This window comes from Chenopodium quinoa, unplaced genomic scaffold (genome assembly GCF_001683475.1).
Source record: "Chenopodium quinoa cultivar QQ74 unplaced genomic scaffold, ASM168347v1, whole genome shotgun sequence".
In the NCBI taxonomy this organism is placed as follows: domain Eukaryota; kingdom Viridiplantae; phylum Streptophyta; class Magnoliopsida; order Caryophyllales; family Amaranthaceae; genus Chenopodium; species Chenopodium quinoa.
Genome location: NW_018742879.1, coordinates 1,472,192 through 1,492,902, shown reverse-complemented (window position 1 = coordinate 1,492,902; position 20,711 = coordinate 1,472,192). Strand labels below are relative to the sequence as shown.

General features: G+C 34.2%; 1 protein-coding gene across 2 annotated transcripts; it reads right to left on the bottom strand.

Annotated features, from left to right (window-relative positions):
• Positions 1-7,159: 7,159 nt before the first annotated feature.
• LOC110726400 (NAC domain-containing protein 100-like) lies at positions 7,160-19,111 on the bottom strand. Of its 2 annotated transcripts, XR_002512365.1 has the most exons (4): positions 18,373-19,111; positions 16,713-16,978; positions 8,929-16,043; positions 7,160-7,959 (listed from the first exon to the last, which is right to left on the bottom strand). XR_002512365.1 is itself a non-coding variant. In XM_021905878.1 (3 exons), the coding sequence occupies exons 1-3, from the start codon at positions 18,524-18,526 to the stop codon at positions 15,459-15,461; spliced, it is 1,005 nt and encodes a 334-aa protein (XP_021761570.1). In that variant the 5' UTR covers positions 18,527-19,111; the 3' UTR covers positions 7,160-15,458. The 2 variants fall into 2 exon arrangements, 1 of the variants encoding a protein (XP_021761570.1); XM_021905878.1 differs by having other exon boundaries at positions 7,160-16,043.
• Between the last annotated feature and the right edge of the window lie 1,600 nt (positions 19,112-20,711).

Genomic DNA, 20,711 nt, shown 5'->3' with positions numbered 1-20,711 from the left:
ACTTTTTGAGTGGATCCGTCGTTGCTTCATAATTTTGTGAAAAAGAAAATTCTTTTTTTGATTTTGTAACCAAATCCGAGCAATAATCAATCGTAGCCCCACACAATTGAAGACCAAATTAAACGCAAGTAATACCTTGTCTTTCGAAAAAGTTCGAAAAACCTTGTCTTTCAAAAGAGATTGAAAAAATCTTATCTTTCGAAGGAGATCAACCATTTCTTTCGAAGGAGATATTATTATAACCTAAGAAACAAATAAATACTTAAAAGAAACAAAGATTGGGGCTTCCATCGGAGACAATGGAGGCTAGAGTTTAGGAGAGAGAGGAGGCTAAGGGGTTATAAACGCTCTACTTTTAATAGTAGTGAATAAATAATTTGACATTAGACTCTATTTACTTCACCTTATTTTTGCAAAAGTGAAACTATTATTATTGAAATGAAATTATTTTTGTTTAACTTAAATTAGTTTTACAGAATTGAAATTATTTTTACTAATGAAAACCTATTTACTAATTCTCTATCATGTTTTTTTTTAAGTTAATGATTTTTAATGATTAAAAGTTATTTTTACTCAATATTATTATTTTAAATTGAAGATAACAGGGGGGAAAAGGATAAGGGAATTATTTTTACTGAATATTGTTATTTTAAGTTCAGATAATTAAAAATAACAATATTCATTATTTTTACTAAAGAAAACCTATTTTTCTAATTCTTTGCTTTTGAAATGGAACTTGTAGAAGAAGCTATAGGTGGTTCCAATTTCAAATTTGTAAATACAAAAATTGTCACTACAAATAATGCAAGAAAAAGTCATAACTTTCAAAAATTAAAATTCACAATTTAAAAAGATGTCAATTTCTAGTAAATAAATGCTCCATTTGAAATTTATAAACTACCTCAGTGTTCATTGGTTGGTGAACAACTTACAATTTATTTTCTTTTTTTTGCGCCAAAAAAAAGTTTTGTAAATTAAACTTCTACTTAAAAAAATTTGAAATGCATAATATTGTAGGTGAAACATTAAAACAAAAGGGACCCTCATGAAACCATGAATTCTTATCCAATGAAGAATACAAGAAAAAGGCGCGTTAGATTGGTTTAGATTATTGGATTGTTGGGTTAGAACAAAATAATGTTTGACAATCTAGTTTTAGTGAGGAAACTTTGGATTTTTTTTTTTTTATTAATAAAATTGTAGAACCATATAATATGGAGTATAATAATATTGGAATATTGTACTTATGCAATATAACCAGTCTTTACGTTTTGCAGTTCGGAGTTGTCAGAAAGACAAAGTGCTCGTGAGATAATGTGTAGAAACTGGAAAAAGAACAGAAAGTAGACAAGGAAAAAGTCAAAGAGATTGGGAGGAAAAAATAATACTTCATCCACATTTTATACGGAGTAATAATTTTGGAATAGTGATAAGATTTGCATATAATTTTGAGATTGTGATATCAAATTCATTAGAAACACTTTAGAATGTAAATTTTCTTACCCTTTTTCCCCACTTTTAAAGTGTCTAACCCAAAAAGCAAGATCGGGTGAACATGTGAGAGGTTCCAACCTGGTTCGTTAGAGGCCTTCTCCTTACCAAATTGATATTGGAAAGGAATCTAATAGTAAAATATCACATTACTATGTTTATTCTTATCTATAATAATGAGAGTTATTCAAAATACTCTCTCTAATTTATTTTTATTTTTTTTAATATTTGCATTACTTTTTTTTTTTTACTATGCAGTGGATGCATCATTCACCCGCTACTTAATATATATTTTTTTTTGTTATAAATTAATAATGTTATAATGTAATATATTATTGGATTGATTACAATGTCTATTTCTCATAAATTAATTTGCTTACAATTTAGACAATTAAATATATTAATGGTCAAAGTTATGTATTGACAAATGTGTCAGTCAAAACGATGCAAATATAAAAAAATAAATAAATAAAGGGATTAGAGTTTGTAAAAAGTATCAAGAGTCCAAATGTGTTAACTAACTCAAAATGGAGAAAGTATGACCTCTAATGCGCAACAATATATATCTTCAATTTTGTATGATAAAACTTACTCTCTTATTATCTTAATAATGTATCAGTTTGTTTTGCACACTTGTCAATAAACAATTTTAACCATTAATATCTTTTATTGATTACAACAATACATGATAAAAAAAAAAGTTGATATTATCTTCAAGACTACTGCTCTAGTTTCGCACATTGAGAAACAAAGTTTGTTAATCAAAAGGTTAAAATTGTAATATATACAGCTAAAATAATGAAAAAAGTTACATTTATTTACGACTTTGCCATTTAAAAAATATTTTTATAAGCTAAACTTGAAATTTCTCATTATCTTTTGTATAGACATGAAGTAAATTAAAGGAAATAAAGTGAAAAAAAAGTAAAATAATAAAACCATAAATTGCAAGTTTTAAAATAAATAAAAAAGCCAATTTGAGACAACTTTTGGTCTCTTTCCACACCTTGTGTGTTCTTTTGCAGTTCCCACTTCATGCAGATACCCTTTAGTGGGTCCTATTAGCGGTAATTTAACATGGTTGCTCTAATAAGCCACAATGGCTAATTAAAAAGGATTAGTAAAGTAGGCATCTCTATGTTTGTCACTTTGGCACAATCCATAAAAACTGCAATTAAATTTTATTATTCATGTTTATATATATAAATTTTATAATTCATATTATAAATGGTGTTGGTCAAAATGATAATAGTTCCATTAAGCCTTTGTAAAGGTTATATATTTAAAAAAAAACCCCTCTTTTCACTAATAAGTAGACATTTAAGCTAGCACTTACATGTTTGGTGTTAAATTATATACAATTTGAAAGAGTAGTGGCATAAATTCATTGACATGTTGGGATATTTGGTTGTTATAAGAATTGATAAATGGGACCATTTGTTCATTAATACAACCTTTTTTATTTATTAAAAATAAACAATGAATAACCTTTGTTTTTACATGTAGGGAATTTTTATAATTCAAAATGTATATATACTAGACGAAGTAGTTTAAAAATTTATGTACATCATTCAATGCAATTTTTTTTGTCAGCTAATATTAATGCTTTGCTTTTTAAATACAGTCATTTCTCCCTCCATTTTAATGTCTACTTATAATTGATCAATATACTCTCAACTCACATTCAATTTATACAAAATGAATTGAAATTTTCTAACTAAATTATACTCCGCAATTCAACTTATGAAAAGTTTGATATCCAACTAATTAAAATGTCTGAAGTGCCATTATGTACTCTAATTATTTATGGCTGTCTTAATTTTGCAAGATTATCGAATATGCAAAAGCCACTATTAACAGTACAACAATGTCTTCACAACCATGAAATGATAGGCTTTTCAAGAATAATAAAATGTGTAGTTAATGTTAGGGACTCGAACAAAAGTATGTTTGTATATAGTGTTAAAGGGTGGAATAAGTATACATTTAATAAATGAAGAGAATAATTAAACATGACAAAGCAATTTAGAAAAGAGGGCAATCATTTGGGATTGGAGTTATTTGTAAATTTATGGGTGCTCAGACCACAAAATTATTAAATGTTGGGTGATAAGAAACAATTAAAACATTTTAAAAATTGGTACAATGTTGTAATCTTCGCCTTAAAAAATAATTTTTGTTCATCAAAAATCAGTAATGTCCAATAAGATTAACTTCAATTCAGTAAAAATAATTTCACTACAGCATAAATAAGGTGAAGAGATTATCCAAATAAATCCAATAAATACCCAATTTGTATTGATATTTGAAAGTTATTATTTTTTATTATTATTATTATTATTATTATTTTCAAAGTAAGATATATGGACTAGATCAGGATCGTCTTCTAGCAAGACCGTGCTATAACCTATCTACGAATTCAAATATCCAAATATCTACGAATTGAATAACATTGTCATTTGGTGCCTTCAGCGCGGTAAAAGTTCCTTAATTATACAAGACAATGAGCGAGACATGATACGTATACTCTCTAATCTTTTTTTTTTTCACTTAGAAATTAAAATTTAAATACTTTATATGGAGTATTTTAATTACGGAGTATCAATGCTTGAACCAAGCTAAGACTTAATATTACTTGTGACTGGAAAACGTTGGATTTTTTGAAGTCTTTATTCTTGGGTGATAGTTTATATGCCTTAAACTATCACACAAGAATAAAGACTTCAAATATTGTAATGTTAGATTTTTTGATTGACTAGAATAAAATTGTTTTTGTCTGAAACCGACTAATCAATCTTAATTAAAATGTCAAGCCAATTGATCGATTTTTTTTGGTGCACATGTCAAGCCAAATGATGAACCAACTAAAGTGGATTATATCCAAACTAATTAGTCAATAAAAGCTGGTATAAAATCAAATTGACCTGATTGCATGGCCAATAAATGGTGGCGCAAAGGCACAAAAAGATTTCATCATATATTTTTATGAACATAAAATCCCACAATCCGCAGCAATACTTGGTAGGTATAAACAACTGCAACAGGTATTCCTATAATGGGGTAACTTTTGATTATTTTAAGGGGCTGTTTGGTTCACAGAAGAGAATCGGAATGAAATGAACAACGTGAATGAAATGGAATGGAATGGCAAAGTGGAAAATTTGGAAGGTTGTTTGTTACAAAAACCAGGGAATCATTCCCTCCACCACAGCACCACCACCACAGCGCAGCTCCGACCGCCGCCGAACCCTCACAGAACTCCGCCAACCGTCGCCGACCCATCCCCGACCGTCGACGACCGTCGCCGACCATCCAGCCCCCATCGCCGACCGTCGAACTCCCTCCCCGATGCTCCAGCCCCCCTCCCCGATGCTCGAACTCCCTCGCCGAAAGCCGCGCCCCCCTCGCCGACGGTCGCTGACCCTCCAGCCCCCCTCGACGACGGTCGCTGACCACCACCGACCACAGCACCACCTCGAACTCCCTCCCCGATGCTCCAGCCCCCCTCCCCAACGCTCGATCTCCCTCCTCCACCACAGCACCACATCGCCGACCACTCCCCGGTGCTCGCCGAGCCTCCCCGACCACTCCCCGGTGCTCGCCGACAGTCGCCGTCCGACCACCACCGACGTATATGGGTGTTAGTGTTAGGGTTAGGGTTAGGGTTAGGGTGGGTGGGGAATGGAATGGGAAAGTGGGGGGGGGGGGGGTGGGGAATGGGGAAGAGGGGTTTTGGGGTATTTTGAAAAATGAAATGGGGGAATGATTGAGGGAAAAAGTGGCAAACAAACAGGTTGAAAGGGAATGATTCCCATTCCCTTTCCTGAAACTAGCGAACCAAACGCACCCTAAGATAACTTTATAGCGGATATATAATATTTTATTATATATTCGATTTTATTTTATTATTTTTTTAATATTTTTTTTCTTTTTTTTTTTCTTTTTACTGTAAAAGTTTGCCAATAACTAATAACCTCTTTAATTTGGGTGTGTATATAATCTTATTATTATAGACACTATATAGGATAGGGTTGCGGCTTATTAATTAATTATGAGCTTAGCCAAGCTAAGTAGTACCCTAGCTATTATGTTCAAATTCATCTAGTTCAAGTCCAAGCTCTTAATCTAGCTTACTAATCTCTCAATATTAAAGTTGGTTTATTTTGAGTGAGATAATTAAACTTGTTCGTGATCGAACATATATAGGTATTTACATTTTTTGTTCATCATGATGAAAGGGTGACCGTAACATTATACTCTTTCCAATTGAAAAGAACAAGACAATCTCTTTCCAACAAAAAAAAACCCCACCTAAAGTCCAAAAGAACCATTTAATAATACATCAGCCACCACCGCCAAACCACTCCAAAACCCTTTCTCCCTCGCAAATTCGCAACCACAATCTTCAGACAAAAATGGTGTCGTCAAACAGGTCGAACCAGTTTTCTGAGGGCTACAATCCATTCCAATTTGGGAGCGAGTCGGAATCGGAAGAGGTGTCGATGCCACCGCAGCAGTTGCTATATCTGCTGAAGTGCAAACAACCGAATCCCAAGTAAATCCTACCATTCCAACCCCTGCCGCTAGAAATACCACTTCCAGTGTTGACGGAGGTGGCCAGATCTACCCCACAACAGATTGTCTTCGTGGAACCTCCAATTCCACTTACCCGGAATGGAGACATGGGTTTTTTTTCCTCAAAAACCATCCAAATGGATCAAAATTTCATGACAGTACACCAGCTACGACACTTTATCCTCCACCCACAGATGGTAGATATGCCGTATCAAGAGATAATGATGGCAGCAAGGCTAGAAGGAAGCATGTATCCTACTCACCTTCCAGATCTGGAAGATTTGCGAGCAATATGCCCAGTTCTAGCTGCCTTTATGCGTTGGTGGATGAATCTAGTGCAAAGGGAGAACCTCCTCTGGGTTATTCACCCACAATTTGCCTTCTTAGCAAATCCCACTCCGATCCTCCCTCAATCGCGAAGCATCTATACATTGACCTCCGAGCCAATGAAAGTGATCATGGGAAGCGCAACGAATGCAGTGGTAATTCTTCAAATTCATAGAGAGGTCCACTAACTACACATCAAGGCGAAGTGTATCAAGGATGTGGATACAGAGGACTTTCTGATGGAAGCAGAATTCAAAGCCTCCAACATCTACCCGTACAACACCATTTGCAGGAAGTTTCTAAACCTGGGGCCACAAACCAGCCAACGAAAGGAATTCCTTCAAGGTGGCAATTTACCTGATCCCATGCTAATAGTTGCATGGAACGCAAGAGGGATTGTGAGTGGATCCTTTATTCCCCACGAAGAGCAAACCATTTCTAAACATAAACCAGACCTGTTGTTCATCTCTGAAACCAAAGTTTCTAGAGCCCATACACAACACATTATCAAAGTCCTCCCCTTTGACAACCACTTCCTAGCTGAACCCATAGGTTTGTCTAGTGGTATCTTGCTTCTCTAGAACTCTGCTAATGTTGATTTCAAATCAGTGAGCGAGATCTTCATGCGGTGCACGGTGTGGTAAAGGCATCAAATTTCTCCTTTTTCATTTCTGCCATTTATGCAAGTACTAATTTTAAATCTCGTTGTTATATACTTGGTGTGATTTGATTAGTATTAGTGAGTCTATGGATTTACCTTGGTTAGTCCACTACTAGAAAAGGGTTTTTAACGTCGTTAAAAGCTCAATTAATCATCTTTAAAGCTTTTAACGACGAATATATTTTTGTTGTTTGTTCGATATAATTGGCTCCCTCGTTATTGGTTTTAACGACGATGTTCGTCGTTAAATGATGACGACGACATATTTTCCTGTCGTTAATCATTAACAATGACTAAATGATTCATCGTTAATTAATTTTTTATTAACGATAAACAACTAGGCAGTAACGACCAAATTTTCCCTCATATAATACATATCCAACAGTAAAAATAAATAAATATTTAATTAGGTTATTCGCGACCAAATTCTTTGTCGTTAATGGTAAAAGCTTTTAACAACCTTTTTACCAACAATTTTCAATACAATTAATATTTAATAAAATTATGAAATTCAAGATAAATAAAAATAAGACAAAAATCATAATAATAAAGATTTTGAATTAATAATTGAATTCCAAGTCTGCTGAAAACCAGCAACAACATTATAATATTACATCCTTTCATTCTAAAACCTACCCTATCTATAGGACAGTAGGACTAATAAATAAAAGAAAAAACAAAACGGGTATGAGCCAAATTTGAAGACCGAGAGTAAACCAAATTAGCTTTATCATCCAATCAAATCGAAGCCTAGATACTCCGTATCATCTACGACCTCTCTTCTTAACTGAAAAATTCAGAAATTTGATAAAAATATAAATACACCAATTTCTTCTTTTGCTTCAAAGGCTTCTAACCCAATCCTTTTGTCGGAGCACACCTTTCCTTTAACTCCTCGTTCGTCCCTGAAATAAAAATAGAAGGGTGTCTTTATGTTTTCTTTGTATGAATCGCAATCATGAAAATAGGAAAATCGTGTCTCATTGTCTTATAACTAACTTGTTATTTGTGTCACATGTAGAGCCTCACCTTCTCTTCTTCATACTAGGAAATGGTTTTTGTTAAGAACAAAACTTCTAAACATCATTAGTTAAAAATTTTCATTCCCTACCACATTTACGAGGTAAATTAGGGGGCCATGCACCATGAAGTGTGCATGCATATTACCAAACTAGATCATTTTTATCAAATTGATGTACTAGTAAAACTAGTATGATTTTATTTTGCTAAAATCAAGGACCCAGGAAAGTTCAAGAAGTTAAGATGATACATTTATGGACTATGGTTGTCGTCAGCTTTATCCCATTCGTTGGGATTTTTTTTTTTTTTTTTTTTATTTTTTTTGTAGCAATTACAATCGATACGAAATGTTAAAATAATCACTACGAAAAAGTACTTTTCTTATAGTGTAAACAATAATCAGAATGAAGGAATCCAGCCGTAGTTTTTTTTACTTTATATCCCCAAATTCCTAATAATGTAAACAATACTCAGTATTTGTCCAACAAAAAAAAAAAAAAAAAATCAAACAACTGAATTGACTGATTAACGAAACAAAATTCCTGAATTCTTTGAAAAAGTAAAAAATAAATAAATTAATTCACCAAATTAACACAAATGGAATAGTTCAATTAGAAAGATTGAAAGAATCAAAAAGCAAAAGGGGTTGACTAATTCAACAAAATATCAATTTAACTAGCAACATTGATTTGAGTATCATATTGAAAAATAAAAGGCAAAAACATAAGCAACAGAAAATTAAAAACAATAATAATAAGAAAATAAACATATTCACAATTCTATAAAACCCCTAAATTGATTCCTAAAACCTAAATTAAAGTATTATACAAAAAAAGAGGGATGAGAACACTAACCTTCAATTGCGTTTTTAGAATACTACCAAGAACTTTTCGACAAATTGATAAACCCTAATTTAACCTAATTCAATAGCTTTTGTTTTTGGGATTAGTAGACGGGCTTAAAGAATTGCTTATAAATAGAGCGAATAATTCATTTGCTGTAGAATTTCAAATATAGGAACTAATACTTGTGAGAGGTAGCTTTAGAAATTGAAGAACAAGAGGGAAGGGTCAAAGAAGAATACGAGAGATTGTTGCAAATTAACTCTCGCTGGGAAAAATTAGAGAAGATGAGAATTTTATTGCCCGGGCTTTAATCCCGCTCTCTGAAAATAATTTTTTATTAATAACGACACAAACAATAAGATTTTTTATTGGAAAATTTGGTAAAAATAATCTCAACATTTGCCCGTTCGCTTAAAATAATCCCAACTTTGAATTATTTTTTAATAATCCGAACTTTAGGGGTCATTTGCTCAAAATGGTCCCAACCGATTACCCAACATGTTATAATAGGTTAAGGTGACATGTGTCACCACGTAATTGGTCGAATTTTTTTTTAAAAAAAAAGCTTAGAAAAAGAAAAAGAAAAACTTAAAATAAAAAAATAAAAAACAAACCCAGCCCCATCCACGACCACCTTCCCCATCGCCAGCCACAGCCCCTCCCGTCACCACCATCCCCGCCGGCGCCCAGAACTAACTCCCCCGCACCGGTGTCGGCGACGCCCCTTCCTTACCCCCTGAACCACTAAATTAAACACCCCAAAACCCCCTACCTACACCCAACAACGCAGCCTGCATCTCCACCAAACAACCACCATCGCCGCCCAGCCAATGAAAAATCAGCCATTTCACCTTCTGGCGCAGCAACACAACAACCCCGCAACCCATCTTCAAATCGCAACAGCCGCACAACCCCAACAACAACCACCAGCCATCGCAATGGCGCAACCAAAGCTGCGGCAACCCGGCAGCCCCGCAACATCTAATTCACCACCAATTACAGAGATTCGACACCCAATTACAACGATTCCGACGAGGGGTGAGGACGGGGGAACTTGGGCTGGGATTTAAGAAGGTGGGTTGCCGGAACGGTAGTGGTGGCCGGTGGGGTTGCGTGGGTGTGGGATTTTTGTGTTTTTTTTTAAAATATTTTTTTTTCAACCTATAAAGTGCTGACACGTGTCAATTAAACCTTAACAAAAAATTACCTCTTTAACAGGTAATCAATCACTTAGGAGCATTTTGAGTGAATGACCCCAAAAGTTCGAATTATTAAAAAATAATTAAAAGTTGGGATTATTTTTTAGCGAACGGGAAAAAGTTGGGATTATTTTTATCAATTTTTCCTTTTTTATTTACTTTTATTTTTCACTTATCTAGTTAATGAACTAAGTACGACCAATCACTACAGTTCTTGTTATAACATGGTAAATTATCGCTTTTCACGAGAAAAAAATATTTTATCGTTATTAATTTATCGTTAATAATATAAATTCTAGTGGTGGTCATTGGTGATTTCAATGAAGTTACATCCCAATCAGAAAAGTTGGGAGGGTAACCTGTTAAAATTAGGAAAATTAATAAGTATTTGGAATGCATGTCAACTTGTGGCCTGATTGATGCTGGTTTTTGTGGAAATAAGTTTACTTGGTCTAATAAAAGAAGACTCAGACCTATTGTATATGCAAAGGCTAGATAGAGCTTGGATCAATTCTAATTGGATCCAAGCTTTCCCTCAATCCTCTGTCTTGCACTTACCTAGGGAAGCTCTGACCATTGTCCCATCTTGCTCTCTACTAAACCTGTAATGCCTCCTAACTCATTCCCTAAGGAATTTAAGATGGAATCCATGTGGTACTTCCAACCTGGATTTAAAAAATTTTGTGGACCTTGCCTGGAATACCCACTCTGGAAATCTGATCGACAAATTAAGTGCCATCATCCCTTCCATCCTGTTTTGGACCAAGGAAAATGTGCCAAACTATAGAAAAGTCATTAGAAACACTCTTAAAAGATTGGAAAGAATTCAAAAAGCCCTTGAGACTACCCTGCAAACCAATTCTTTCACACCTTAGATCACAACTTGTGTGTTGACCTTTCCAAAGCCTACAAGGAGGAACATGCTTTTTGCACTATAAGAAAATTGTCTTTTTGTAGCGATTTTACATTAGCTACAATATGCACATATGTTTGTGAAATAGTAGTGGAATCCGTATCAATTTACAATCGACATAGTAAACCCATATAAAATCGATACGAAAAGATTAATAGTATTTATTCACCATTTTATGCACATTCATAAAAATATGGAAAAGCGTATCGTTTACAATCGTCACTAAAACCCAAAAATCGATACGAAAAACCTTTTTTACACTAGATTTTAAAATTTTATTTGACAAAGAGAACATAAAATATGTCATAGCTTCTTGGATAAACATTTTATATTAAAGCTTGAGGTTGCATGTTCGAATCTTATATAGATAATATGTAGGGATTTATTATTAAATTTTTTTTATTTTTTTATTAGAAAATGAGTTCAACATTTGTAGCGATTATAATCGCTACAATAATCACCATGATTGAATGTTGTTTTCCGTATCGATTAATAAGGACAACCCCAGCGAAAGCGAAAAACACTACTAAAGGTTATGGCAACGACGAATATTGTATCGAATAACCATTCGTTGGGATTTTTTTTATGTAGAAATTACAATCGATACGAAATGTTAAAATAATCGCTACGAAAAGATATTTTTCTTGTAGTGTTGGGCAATCAAATCTAGGATAAACTGGCTAAATGAGGGTGATAGGAAAACCAACTTTTTCTATAATTCTGTCCTAATTAGAAAGAGGAGGAATAAAATCCAAAACTTCAAAAACTAAGCTGGAGAGGAACTCTCTGAACACCAGCTAACTGGCCATATCTCTTCCTACTTCTCTACCATGTTCACCAGCCAAGGATGCATTATTCCAATTGATCAACATCCCATCCCCCCATCTCAGTGTTGTCCAAACCCCCTGAATTGGTGAAGTTCACAATGCTATATTCTCCATGGGAAAGTTCAAGGCCCCTAGGCCTGATGGCTTCCATCCCTTTTGCTTACCTTTTGCCAATTTTTTTTTTGTCTAAGCAACTCCATGATGGATCAAATAACACTAGCATTACCTTGATTCCTAAAGTCAGTAACCCTAAATCCATCAAGTAGTTCAGACCTATTAGCCTATGAAACACCTCCTACAAAATCATCACCAAAATTATAGTGCATAGGATAAGACCCCACCTCCATTCAATCATCACTCCAAACCAAAGTAGTTTCCTGATAGCGAGAGGATGTGATAACAACTACATAGCTGCTTCTGGGATCCTTCACTTTATGAAGAAAATATCTGGTCAAAAGGCTTGGTTCACCATAAAAATTGATCTTGAAAAGGCCTATGATAGGTTAGCGTGGGATTTCATCAGTTTTTGCTTACTTAGAACTGGTTTTAATAAGGATTCCATTGATATAATAATGCATTACATCATTAACCCTGCCTTCCATGTTGAAGTGAATGGTGTTAACTCTGACAACTTCACTGCCTCTAGGGGTATTAGGTAGGGAGACCCTCTTTCCCCCTATATCTTCATCATCTGCATGAACTACTTGTCTTTTCTTATTGAGAATGCATGCCATGAAGGTTCTTGGAAACCTTTTAGAATCAAGAAACACAACACCCCCATATCCCACCTGCGTTTTGCCGATGACCTTCTCCTCTTTGGAGAAGCATCCCCTTAATTTACCTCTAGCCAGTGTTCAAAACACCCTTTCCAACTTCTGGGATGCATTAGGCCAATGCGTGAATACTACCAAGAGCAAGCTTTACTTCTCAAAGAATGCTTCCTCTTACATCAAGGACCTCTTCAGCTCCCCCCTCAATATCAGTATTAGCTCTGACCTTGACATATACCTAGGTTTTCCTCTTACTGATAAGAGATCTTCTTCTTCCTAGCTCAGCCACATTACCTAGAAAATAAAAATATAAGCTGAATTCCTGGAAAGCAAAGCACCTCTCCAAAACTGGTAGGGCTATTCTCATCAAATCAACCCTTGCCTCAATTCCAACCTACTCTATGCAGACTCTCATGTTGCCTAAGAAAATAGCTACCTCCATTGACCAAATCTGTAGTAGCTTCTTTTGAAGATCCACCTTAGAGAAGAAGAAAACTTCTCTAATTGCTCGGAATAAACTCTGTTTCCCAAAAGAGAGAGGTGGCCTAGGGTTTAGGCTCACGCATCTCCAAAACATAGTTTTCATGGAAAAGTTAGGATGGAGAGTTCAAAATTCTACTAACCTGTCAGCCACTTTGATAAGAGAGAAGTACTATGCCAGACAAACCCTTACCCTTTTTAAAAATGGATATCACATTTAGCAAGACATTGGCAAGGGGTGGGAACTTCTCACTTCTTTTTCTCAATGGGCTATTGGCCAGAGAAATCAATGCTCCATGTGGTTTGATAATTGGGTTGGTATAGGAAGCCTAAGGTCTCTCATTATTCATGGGCCTCTCCATGAAGGAGAAGAGGAAAAAACTATCAATTCCATTATCTCCAATGGAAGTTTCAATCAGTCTAGCCTACAACACATTCTTCCCCCCAGATATCAACACCTATATCCAAGCCATTGTCTTGCTTTGCCATGGGGAGGATCAAATTTTCTCTTCCATAGGTAAAGAGGATTTATTTGATTCCGAACAACTTACCTGAAGCTTTGGTTGCAAGGAAACAATCACCAATTTTCACCTATGTTAAAAAGCTTTGGACTCTCCAGATTCCCCTTCAGTAAAATTCTTCCTCTGGTTAGGCTTATGGAATAAGTTACCCACTGCAGACCACCTCCATTCAAGGCATATTATAACCTCAATATCTTGCAGCTTTTGCCCTAGTATACTTGAAACCATATCCCATGTTCTTAGAGATTGTAACAGAGCCAAGGAATTCAGGGCACTGGTCCAATCACTTGACATAAGCCAAGGTACAGATGCTGTAGATTGGCTATGTGCCAACCTTAACTTGTCATCAATTCACAGCACCCTGAACCTCCCTTGGAACCAAATCTTTTCACTTTTCACCTGGAGAATTTGGCTAAGAAGGAATGAGTGGGTCTTTAATAGAAAATCAGCCACCGTGCTTGCCCATATCCATGCTGCAAAAATCTTGGCTTCTTAGCTTTCCCTCCTTAGCCCCTCTTCTTCTCCCACAACCACTGCTATATCTTCTTTTACTCACCCTGTAAACTTGGGAGCTAATCTAAGCATAATAGTAGATGCTTCCTTTAAAGACCAAGGTTACTCTACTAGTATTGCTTGTATCTAAAGAGACCAGCATCATAATTGGGTAAAGGGTATTGCTCTTCATACAAAAGCTACATCCCCTCTTATGGCTGAGACCATGGCCATAGCTGCTGCTGTTTCTTGGGCCGTCAGGGAAGGATGGGAGGAATTCACTATCATATCTGGCTGTCAAAGGGCTGTTACAGGAATCAACCAGACTAACAATGCTTTTAGTGAAATGGGGAATCACTAACAATAACTTTACAAGGGATGTTTGGAACTTCAGCAGCATTTTGAAAATTTGTGTAATTATCTTACCTGTTGCGCCAGGTCTTAACTTATGTACTAACAGTAACTTTTCTTTTGGCAGGAAACTTATTAGCTCCACTAATCAACATTCTAGTTTGGGTGTTAGAACACCACTTTTGGATCCACCTTGATGTATGGTGTCGAATAATTATGTACTCACGCTAATAAGGCCTTATGATCGTATGGTGTGTTTAATCTTTTAATCTAGTTCATCTTTCAACCGAAAAAAAAAAACAAAAAAAAGTAGAAATAAAGAAAATTTAATTTATTAAGAATGATCTTAATTATTTTGAGCTATATAAAACAAAAGTAATTGATCACAACTCTGGTGTCAAACTCCCATACTAATAACTAATAAGTAGATCAGTAGCAAGTTTGTTACGATGTCACATAGCCTGCAGGGCGAACTAATTTCTTTACTTTTGCATCACTTAAACCCTAGAACAATAAATTCCTTTTTCCATGCATATGCATGTGATTTTTGTTGGTGGAGGAGATTGGCAGGGAAGAAAAGGGTAATAATTGAAATTTGAATAACTACATATTGATTTAAATCTACAGACACGTGATTTTGTTGTAATAAATTTTTAACTTAGTCCCACTTTGGAAAACGGAAACATATACTCCGTACTTTATAGTTACTTATACATAAACTATCTAAGGGTTATTAACAACAAAACCCTATAATAATAAACAATTACAATAATAATAATCCCGATCGATAATTGGGCTTTGCCCACAATAATTACACTTTAACAAGTTACATCATCATCATCTGAATTTAGATGATTATTTCTCTTCCATGCAACTCAATTATCAACAAGCTGGAGATTGATGAACAAGTCACAAATTGTTAGCTTCGGTTTCATATATATAAATATATAATATATATGTTCATGTATTGTGCATAATTGCATGCATCACCACATGGAGTCCAAGTTGAATGGTTGCTCCTGCTGGAGTTGCTGCTGGTTTTGTTGATTCTGTTGCTGTTGTTGTAAAGACTGGAACACCGTCTCAGCAGATGATGAAGGATGGAAAGTCGAGCATAGTTCACTCGTCGTTCCTAGGGGCAACCCTTGCTGGTTGCCTAGGAACGAGTAGTCAGTAGCACTACTACTCGTGTTTCGAAATTGTAGAGCCTTAAGCAACAAGGAATTTACAGTGTTATTTAGGTTAGGAGTAAGCAAGGTAGAAGGCCATGACGATAGTGAAGGGAGTGTTGTGGCCATTTCTCGTGCCCAATTTAAGTTTAAATTCGTGTTCGGGTTTAAATTGAGATGATTAGGGGTGCAATTAGGGTAATTTTGTAGTGAAGGGTAAGTAAATGTAGGGTTTGGTGAAGTTGATAGGGTGTTTAGATTTGGTAGTTCAATGTCTCCAAATTCATTTGTAGTTGTGTTGGTGTCATCTGGTGAGTCTGGTGAGACCATAGAAGGTGAGGTGGGTTGTGGTTTTTTTATTGCTACACTCTTTTGAAAAACCCTACATACCACCCATTCATCCTGGAGACATGTAACAATTGATCGTATTAGAAAAATAGGAAAATTGGCAAAAAATAATTCCAGGTAGTAAACAATCTCAACTTTAGAAATTGCAATAAATAATAATGTGGACTATGATTTGAATTTGTCATGCAAATGAAAGTGAGTATTACAAAGAAACTTATGATATGAATGTGTCACGTAAATGAAACTTGATTATTGAATTGTAATATTAAAACAAATATATTACATCATATAAGTAAAATTAAGTCACAATAATGCTATGTTTTTTAAAATATCAATTACAATAAGGTATCATCTCTAGCTATAATTTGATCATTATCTGAGGGTCATATGAATGACTCGTACACATATAAGAGACTAAAACCACATAATACGAGATAAGAGTAGAATATACTTCCTCCGTTATTTTAATATCGCATCACTTGCCTTTTAGGGAAGTTTCACAACTATTGCATCACTTCTATTTTAGGACAAAAAAATCTATGTTCACACTGCAAATACCCAGTATACCCTTACTTTTTCACACTTACATTTTATTTTGTCTTTATATTACATGGAAAATTTTATATTTTTGCGTTTCTCTCTCTTACTTTTTCCCACTACCAAATTTTGCCTCCAGAACCCTATGATGTAATAAAAAAAGAACGGAGGAAAATATATATGTACCTTGGAGGGTTTGAAAGAAAGCTTATTGTCGAGACGATATTCATGCATAACCCAATTAGTTTTCTCTCCCTTAGGTGCTCTTCCACGGTAAAATACAAGAGTCTTCTTCATCCCAATTAACACCCCTCCTCTATATATTTCTTTGTCCTTCCCTGTGGTTTTCCAATAACCTGCTTCTGTTGCTCGATTTGTCCTTAAACCTGTTGGGTATTTTCGATCTCTTAGGCTGAAAAAATACCACTCTTTTTCTCCCATTGATGCTTTTCCTGCACGCATATAGTTTCACTTTTATGTATGTACATATTATAAAATTAAAGCTACAATAAACCAACACAAAATTGTAACGTTTTGACATTGAGATAACATCACAAAAATAACATAAAGTTAACTCTATAAAAAAAAAATTTAGGCATGTTAAGATAAAGTTTGAATTGAATCGAATCTGCGATTTAGGTTGATATTTGGCTCTTTAGTATACAGACTATACCCCGTATAAAATAAATAATCATAATTCCCAATATAATCCTAAGCTATTAAAACCTAAATGTTATTTGATTTTAACTACTTAACCGTATTATTAAGTACTTAGTAAATCTGTAATGATATGTGTAACCCTATGAATTAAATAAATTTCTCAAAATGACTACATATACCCTTTTTTTTTTTTTTTTTTTTAACATGAACCAAGAGAGAATATATTTGGAATTTATGGCAGAAACACAATTCGATGGAAGTAATCATTGATTAGTTGTTCTTAATCTTTCGTCTCTTAGCTTCTTGTACGTAGCCATCACATTTACATCGAATACATGGACAAAAGTAAGTGAAAATCATATGGATTTTGTCACGTGCTAGGCCTCATATTCAGCACCCATAATAAAGTCAAAACTAGGAACTCTAATTCCCAACTCCTCTTCTCTCTTCTCCCGCAAAACTTACTCATCATATCAAGTCCCAACCACCGTCGTTGAACTCGCTAGCTCGCTCTTTCTCCGCCATCCTTTTCTCTTCCAACTCCTTTTCCGGCTATTCGCCGCGGATGGTGCAACAACCACCGGTTCTACTGTCTTGCTCTTCCATACATGCGCAGGCTGTCGATCGATCACCCTACTTGATTGCAACACTCTCCGATCATCACAGGTTTTCATTTATCTCTATTTTACTCTGTATAAGCTAATAGTTGAGAACTACGAGTTGATTCTAATGTTTTCATTAATGTTGATAGGGCTCTCATGAGTATATAAATCGATCTTGGATTTCAACCAAAATATTGATGGTTGAAGCCCAAATTCGATTTATATAATCCATCAATTTATTTTTCTTTTCATGCCCATACTATGTGCATATTATTGTTTTATTGTCCCAACTCTTAAAAGACAACCATATTGTTCATTTATTCGAAATTACAACTTTAGAAAATTTTATTGTGAATTTGTTACTATCTTATTTATGTTGTTATTATGTTGGAAAACAATTCATGACCTAATATCGACATTGAAATATTAATGTAGCTATTAAGCTACTAATGTGACAATCAACACCCTATACTCGATAATATTTGAATTTGTAATAAATACTACATACTTTGTACAAGAATTGGCTTAAAAAAAAACCTTACAAAATTAGGGCAATATAAATTTCCCAAGTTATAAAAATTTACCTGGAAGGTCCCAAGGTTCACACTTGTTAAGATCAACATCAGCAATAGCCTTGGAATTAAAACTAAAATCAGAAACTTTCTTTGATAAATAAAATGTAATGAGCTCCTCGTCCGTTGGATGAAACCGAAACCCTGGAGGAAGATTCTCCTCCATTAGATTATATCGATATCGAATTTTCAACCCCGAGTTTAGCTAATGTACAATTATATTTTTGTGGAGTTGAAGAAATAAAATTAGAAGGAGAAAATAAAGTTAAGGATAAATCTCCTTAAATATATATACATGCCTTAAAAGACGTAGCAAGTTTGGGTGTTAATAGGAAGAAGGCATTCTTGAGGAAGAAGCTCCTATTTTTAGTCCACTTTATTTACTGTTCTTCTGGAAACTGATCAGCTAACATTTTGACAAAGGTATATGGTAAATCAATTTATGTGTTTCTAATATTTGAAATACTCATTTTGGATTATTATAAATTTTTTTTTATCTAAGATTCGATGATTATGTGTTATTTGTTTTATCACGAGTTTTCTTTTTTAATTTACTATTGTTTTGTACAAATTCTTACGTACATACACTCGATTTTTTTTTCCCTAATAGAAAGTGTAATTTTACGTGGTCGTGTTTATCCATGACTTCATAATATATAATTCACTATGATTATTGAAAGATTAGAATTGATAATCGTTTTTAGATATATTTAACTCTTTTTGACACATTCCTTGAGCAAATTCTACAAGTAACTATACGGTGAGACATCTAGAAGAAGTTGAATATACATCATGTGGCTTTTAATGTAATAGCGCATATCTACTTTTTGGACTTTTAGTTTAGGTTACAAACAAATTACAGTGCATTGTTAAGATCTCCTTTCTAAAGTCAAGATATATAGTTTAGGGTTTTATAATCCTCAATTGATGGTCCTAATTAAGCGTTGTACATAATTCCAACCCTAATTGGAATTAAGCCACGAGTTCGTTGTGTAATTGTGATTCATTAGGTTTGGAAAAATGTTTTGTACTTGAATCTTAATAACACTAAACATATACACGGTCACTTAATGTACTTTCGTTTAAGTATTCTTGAAATCAAAGTATTTTATGATTGTAAGATTCGCAACATATCACCGTACTCTACCCTACAATACGTTATTTACTATACAATCTTCATATCACATTATTCTTAGGGCAAAAAAAATGAAATACATACACTTATTCCCTAATAATGAGTTAATCTCCGATCCGGTATTACACCAAATGTTCTCCTCAAAACATTAATCAACATTAAATGTTAATTGTATTATTTAATTAAGATCTTAATTAATAAAACGTAATCCGTATTAGGTGGCAACTTTGTGGGTGTTAATAATTGAAATTGAGTTAAGAAGTGTGAACACAACAATTGTACGAAGAGTGTCCTGCATGCCACAGTATAAGGGAAGACTTGGTAAATAGTTAATGTTAGGATTGACTAATATGGTCTTATAATGAAGACGTAAGCATATAGTAAGGATAATTATAAGAATTAATCATTCATATTGCTAGGAAGTTAGGAGGGTTAATTCTTTTATGTGATAGGAAGGAAGGTTCATTATATTCATTCTTTTGATGGGTTGGTGACTATTTTTAACCACTCATATATCACCGGCAGCCAAGATTATGTAGGTTTGAACTATATATTGCATGGACCGTACTAGATAACTAAGACGGTATAGTACATAGTTATAGTCTAGAAGTAGTTATCATTTTTGTGTTAGTTGCACTAATATCCTATTTATTTAAAGGTATGTATACAACGTATGCATGACGGGTATATGCAATTCTAAGGAATATATTTAATAAATTTATGAATTGAAATTGATTTAAATTTAGGCATTACTCATGACAAAATCATGTGTCGATACTTGATCTAATGTTTGATTTAAATTAAATTACTCAATAATATAATATTTTCACTTTTGGATATAGTCAATCAAGGCATTGTATGGCTGCATGCATACATTGTTTTAATTTCCTTCTTTAAAAAACATTCACAAGTCAATAATTTACCTGATAAGTGACACTGCACCCTCCCTTATTAAACGAGACTTATTTCATGACATTGTTTTATCAGCAATTTCAAAGATCAAGTATACCAGCACGGAGTTCAAGTGAGTGTAGCATCCTTAAGGTCAATAGGGAATGGATCAACCAAGCTTGCATCCTTGCAACCGAAGTTGCTTCTACTTGATTCTCCTTTACTAAATTTTAAGCTTTCTTTAATCTTTACTAAAATAAAAAAAAAAAAAAGAAAAAGAAAAGGAAAAAAAAGGCGATTGTTGCCCTGAACTTTGGATTTTCCT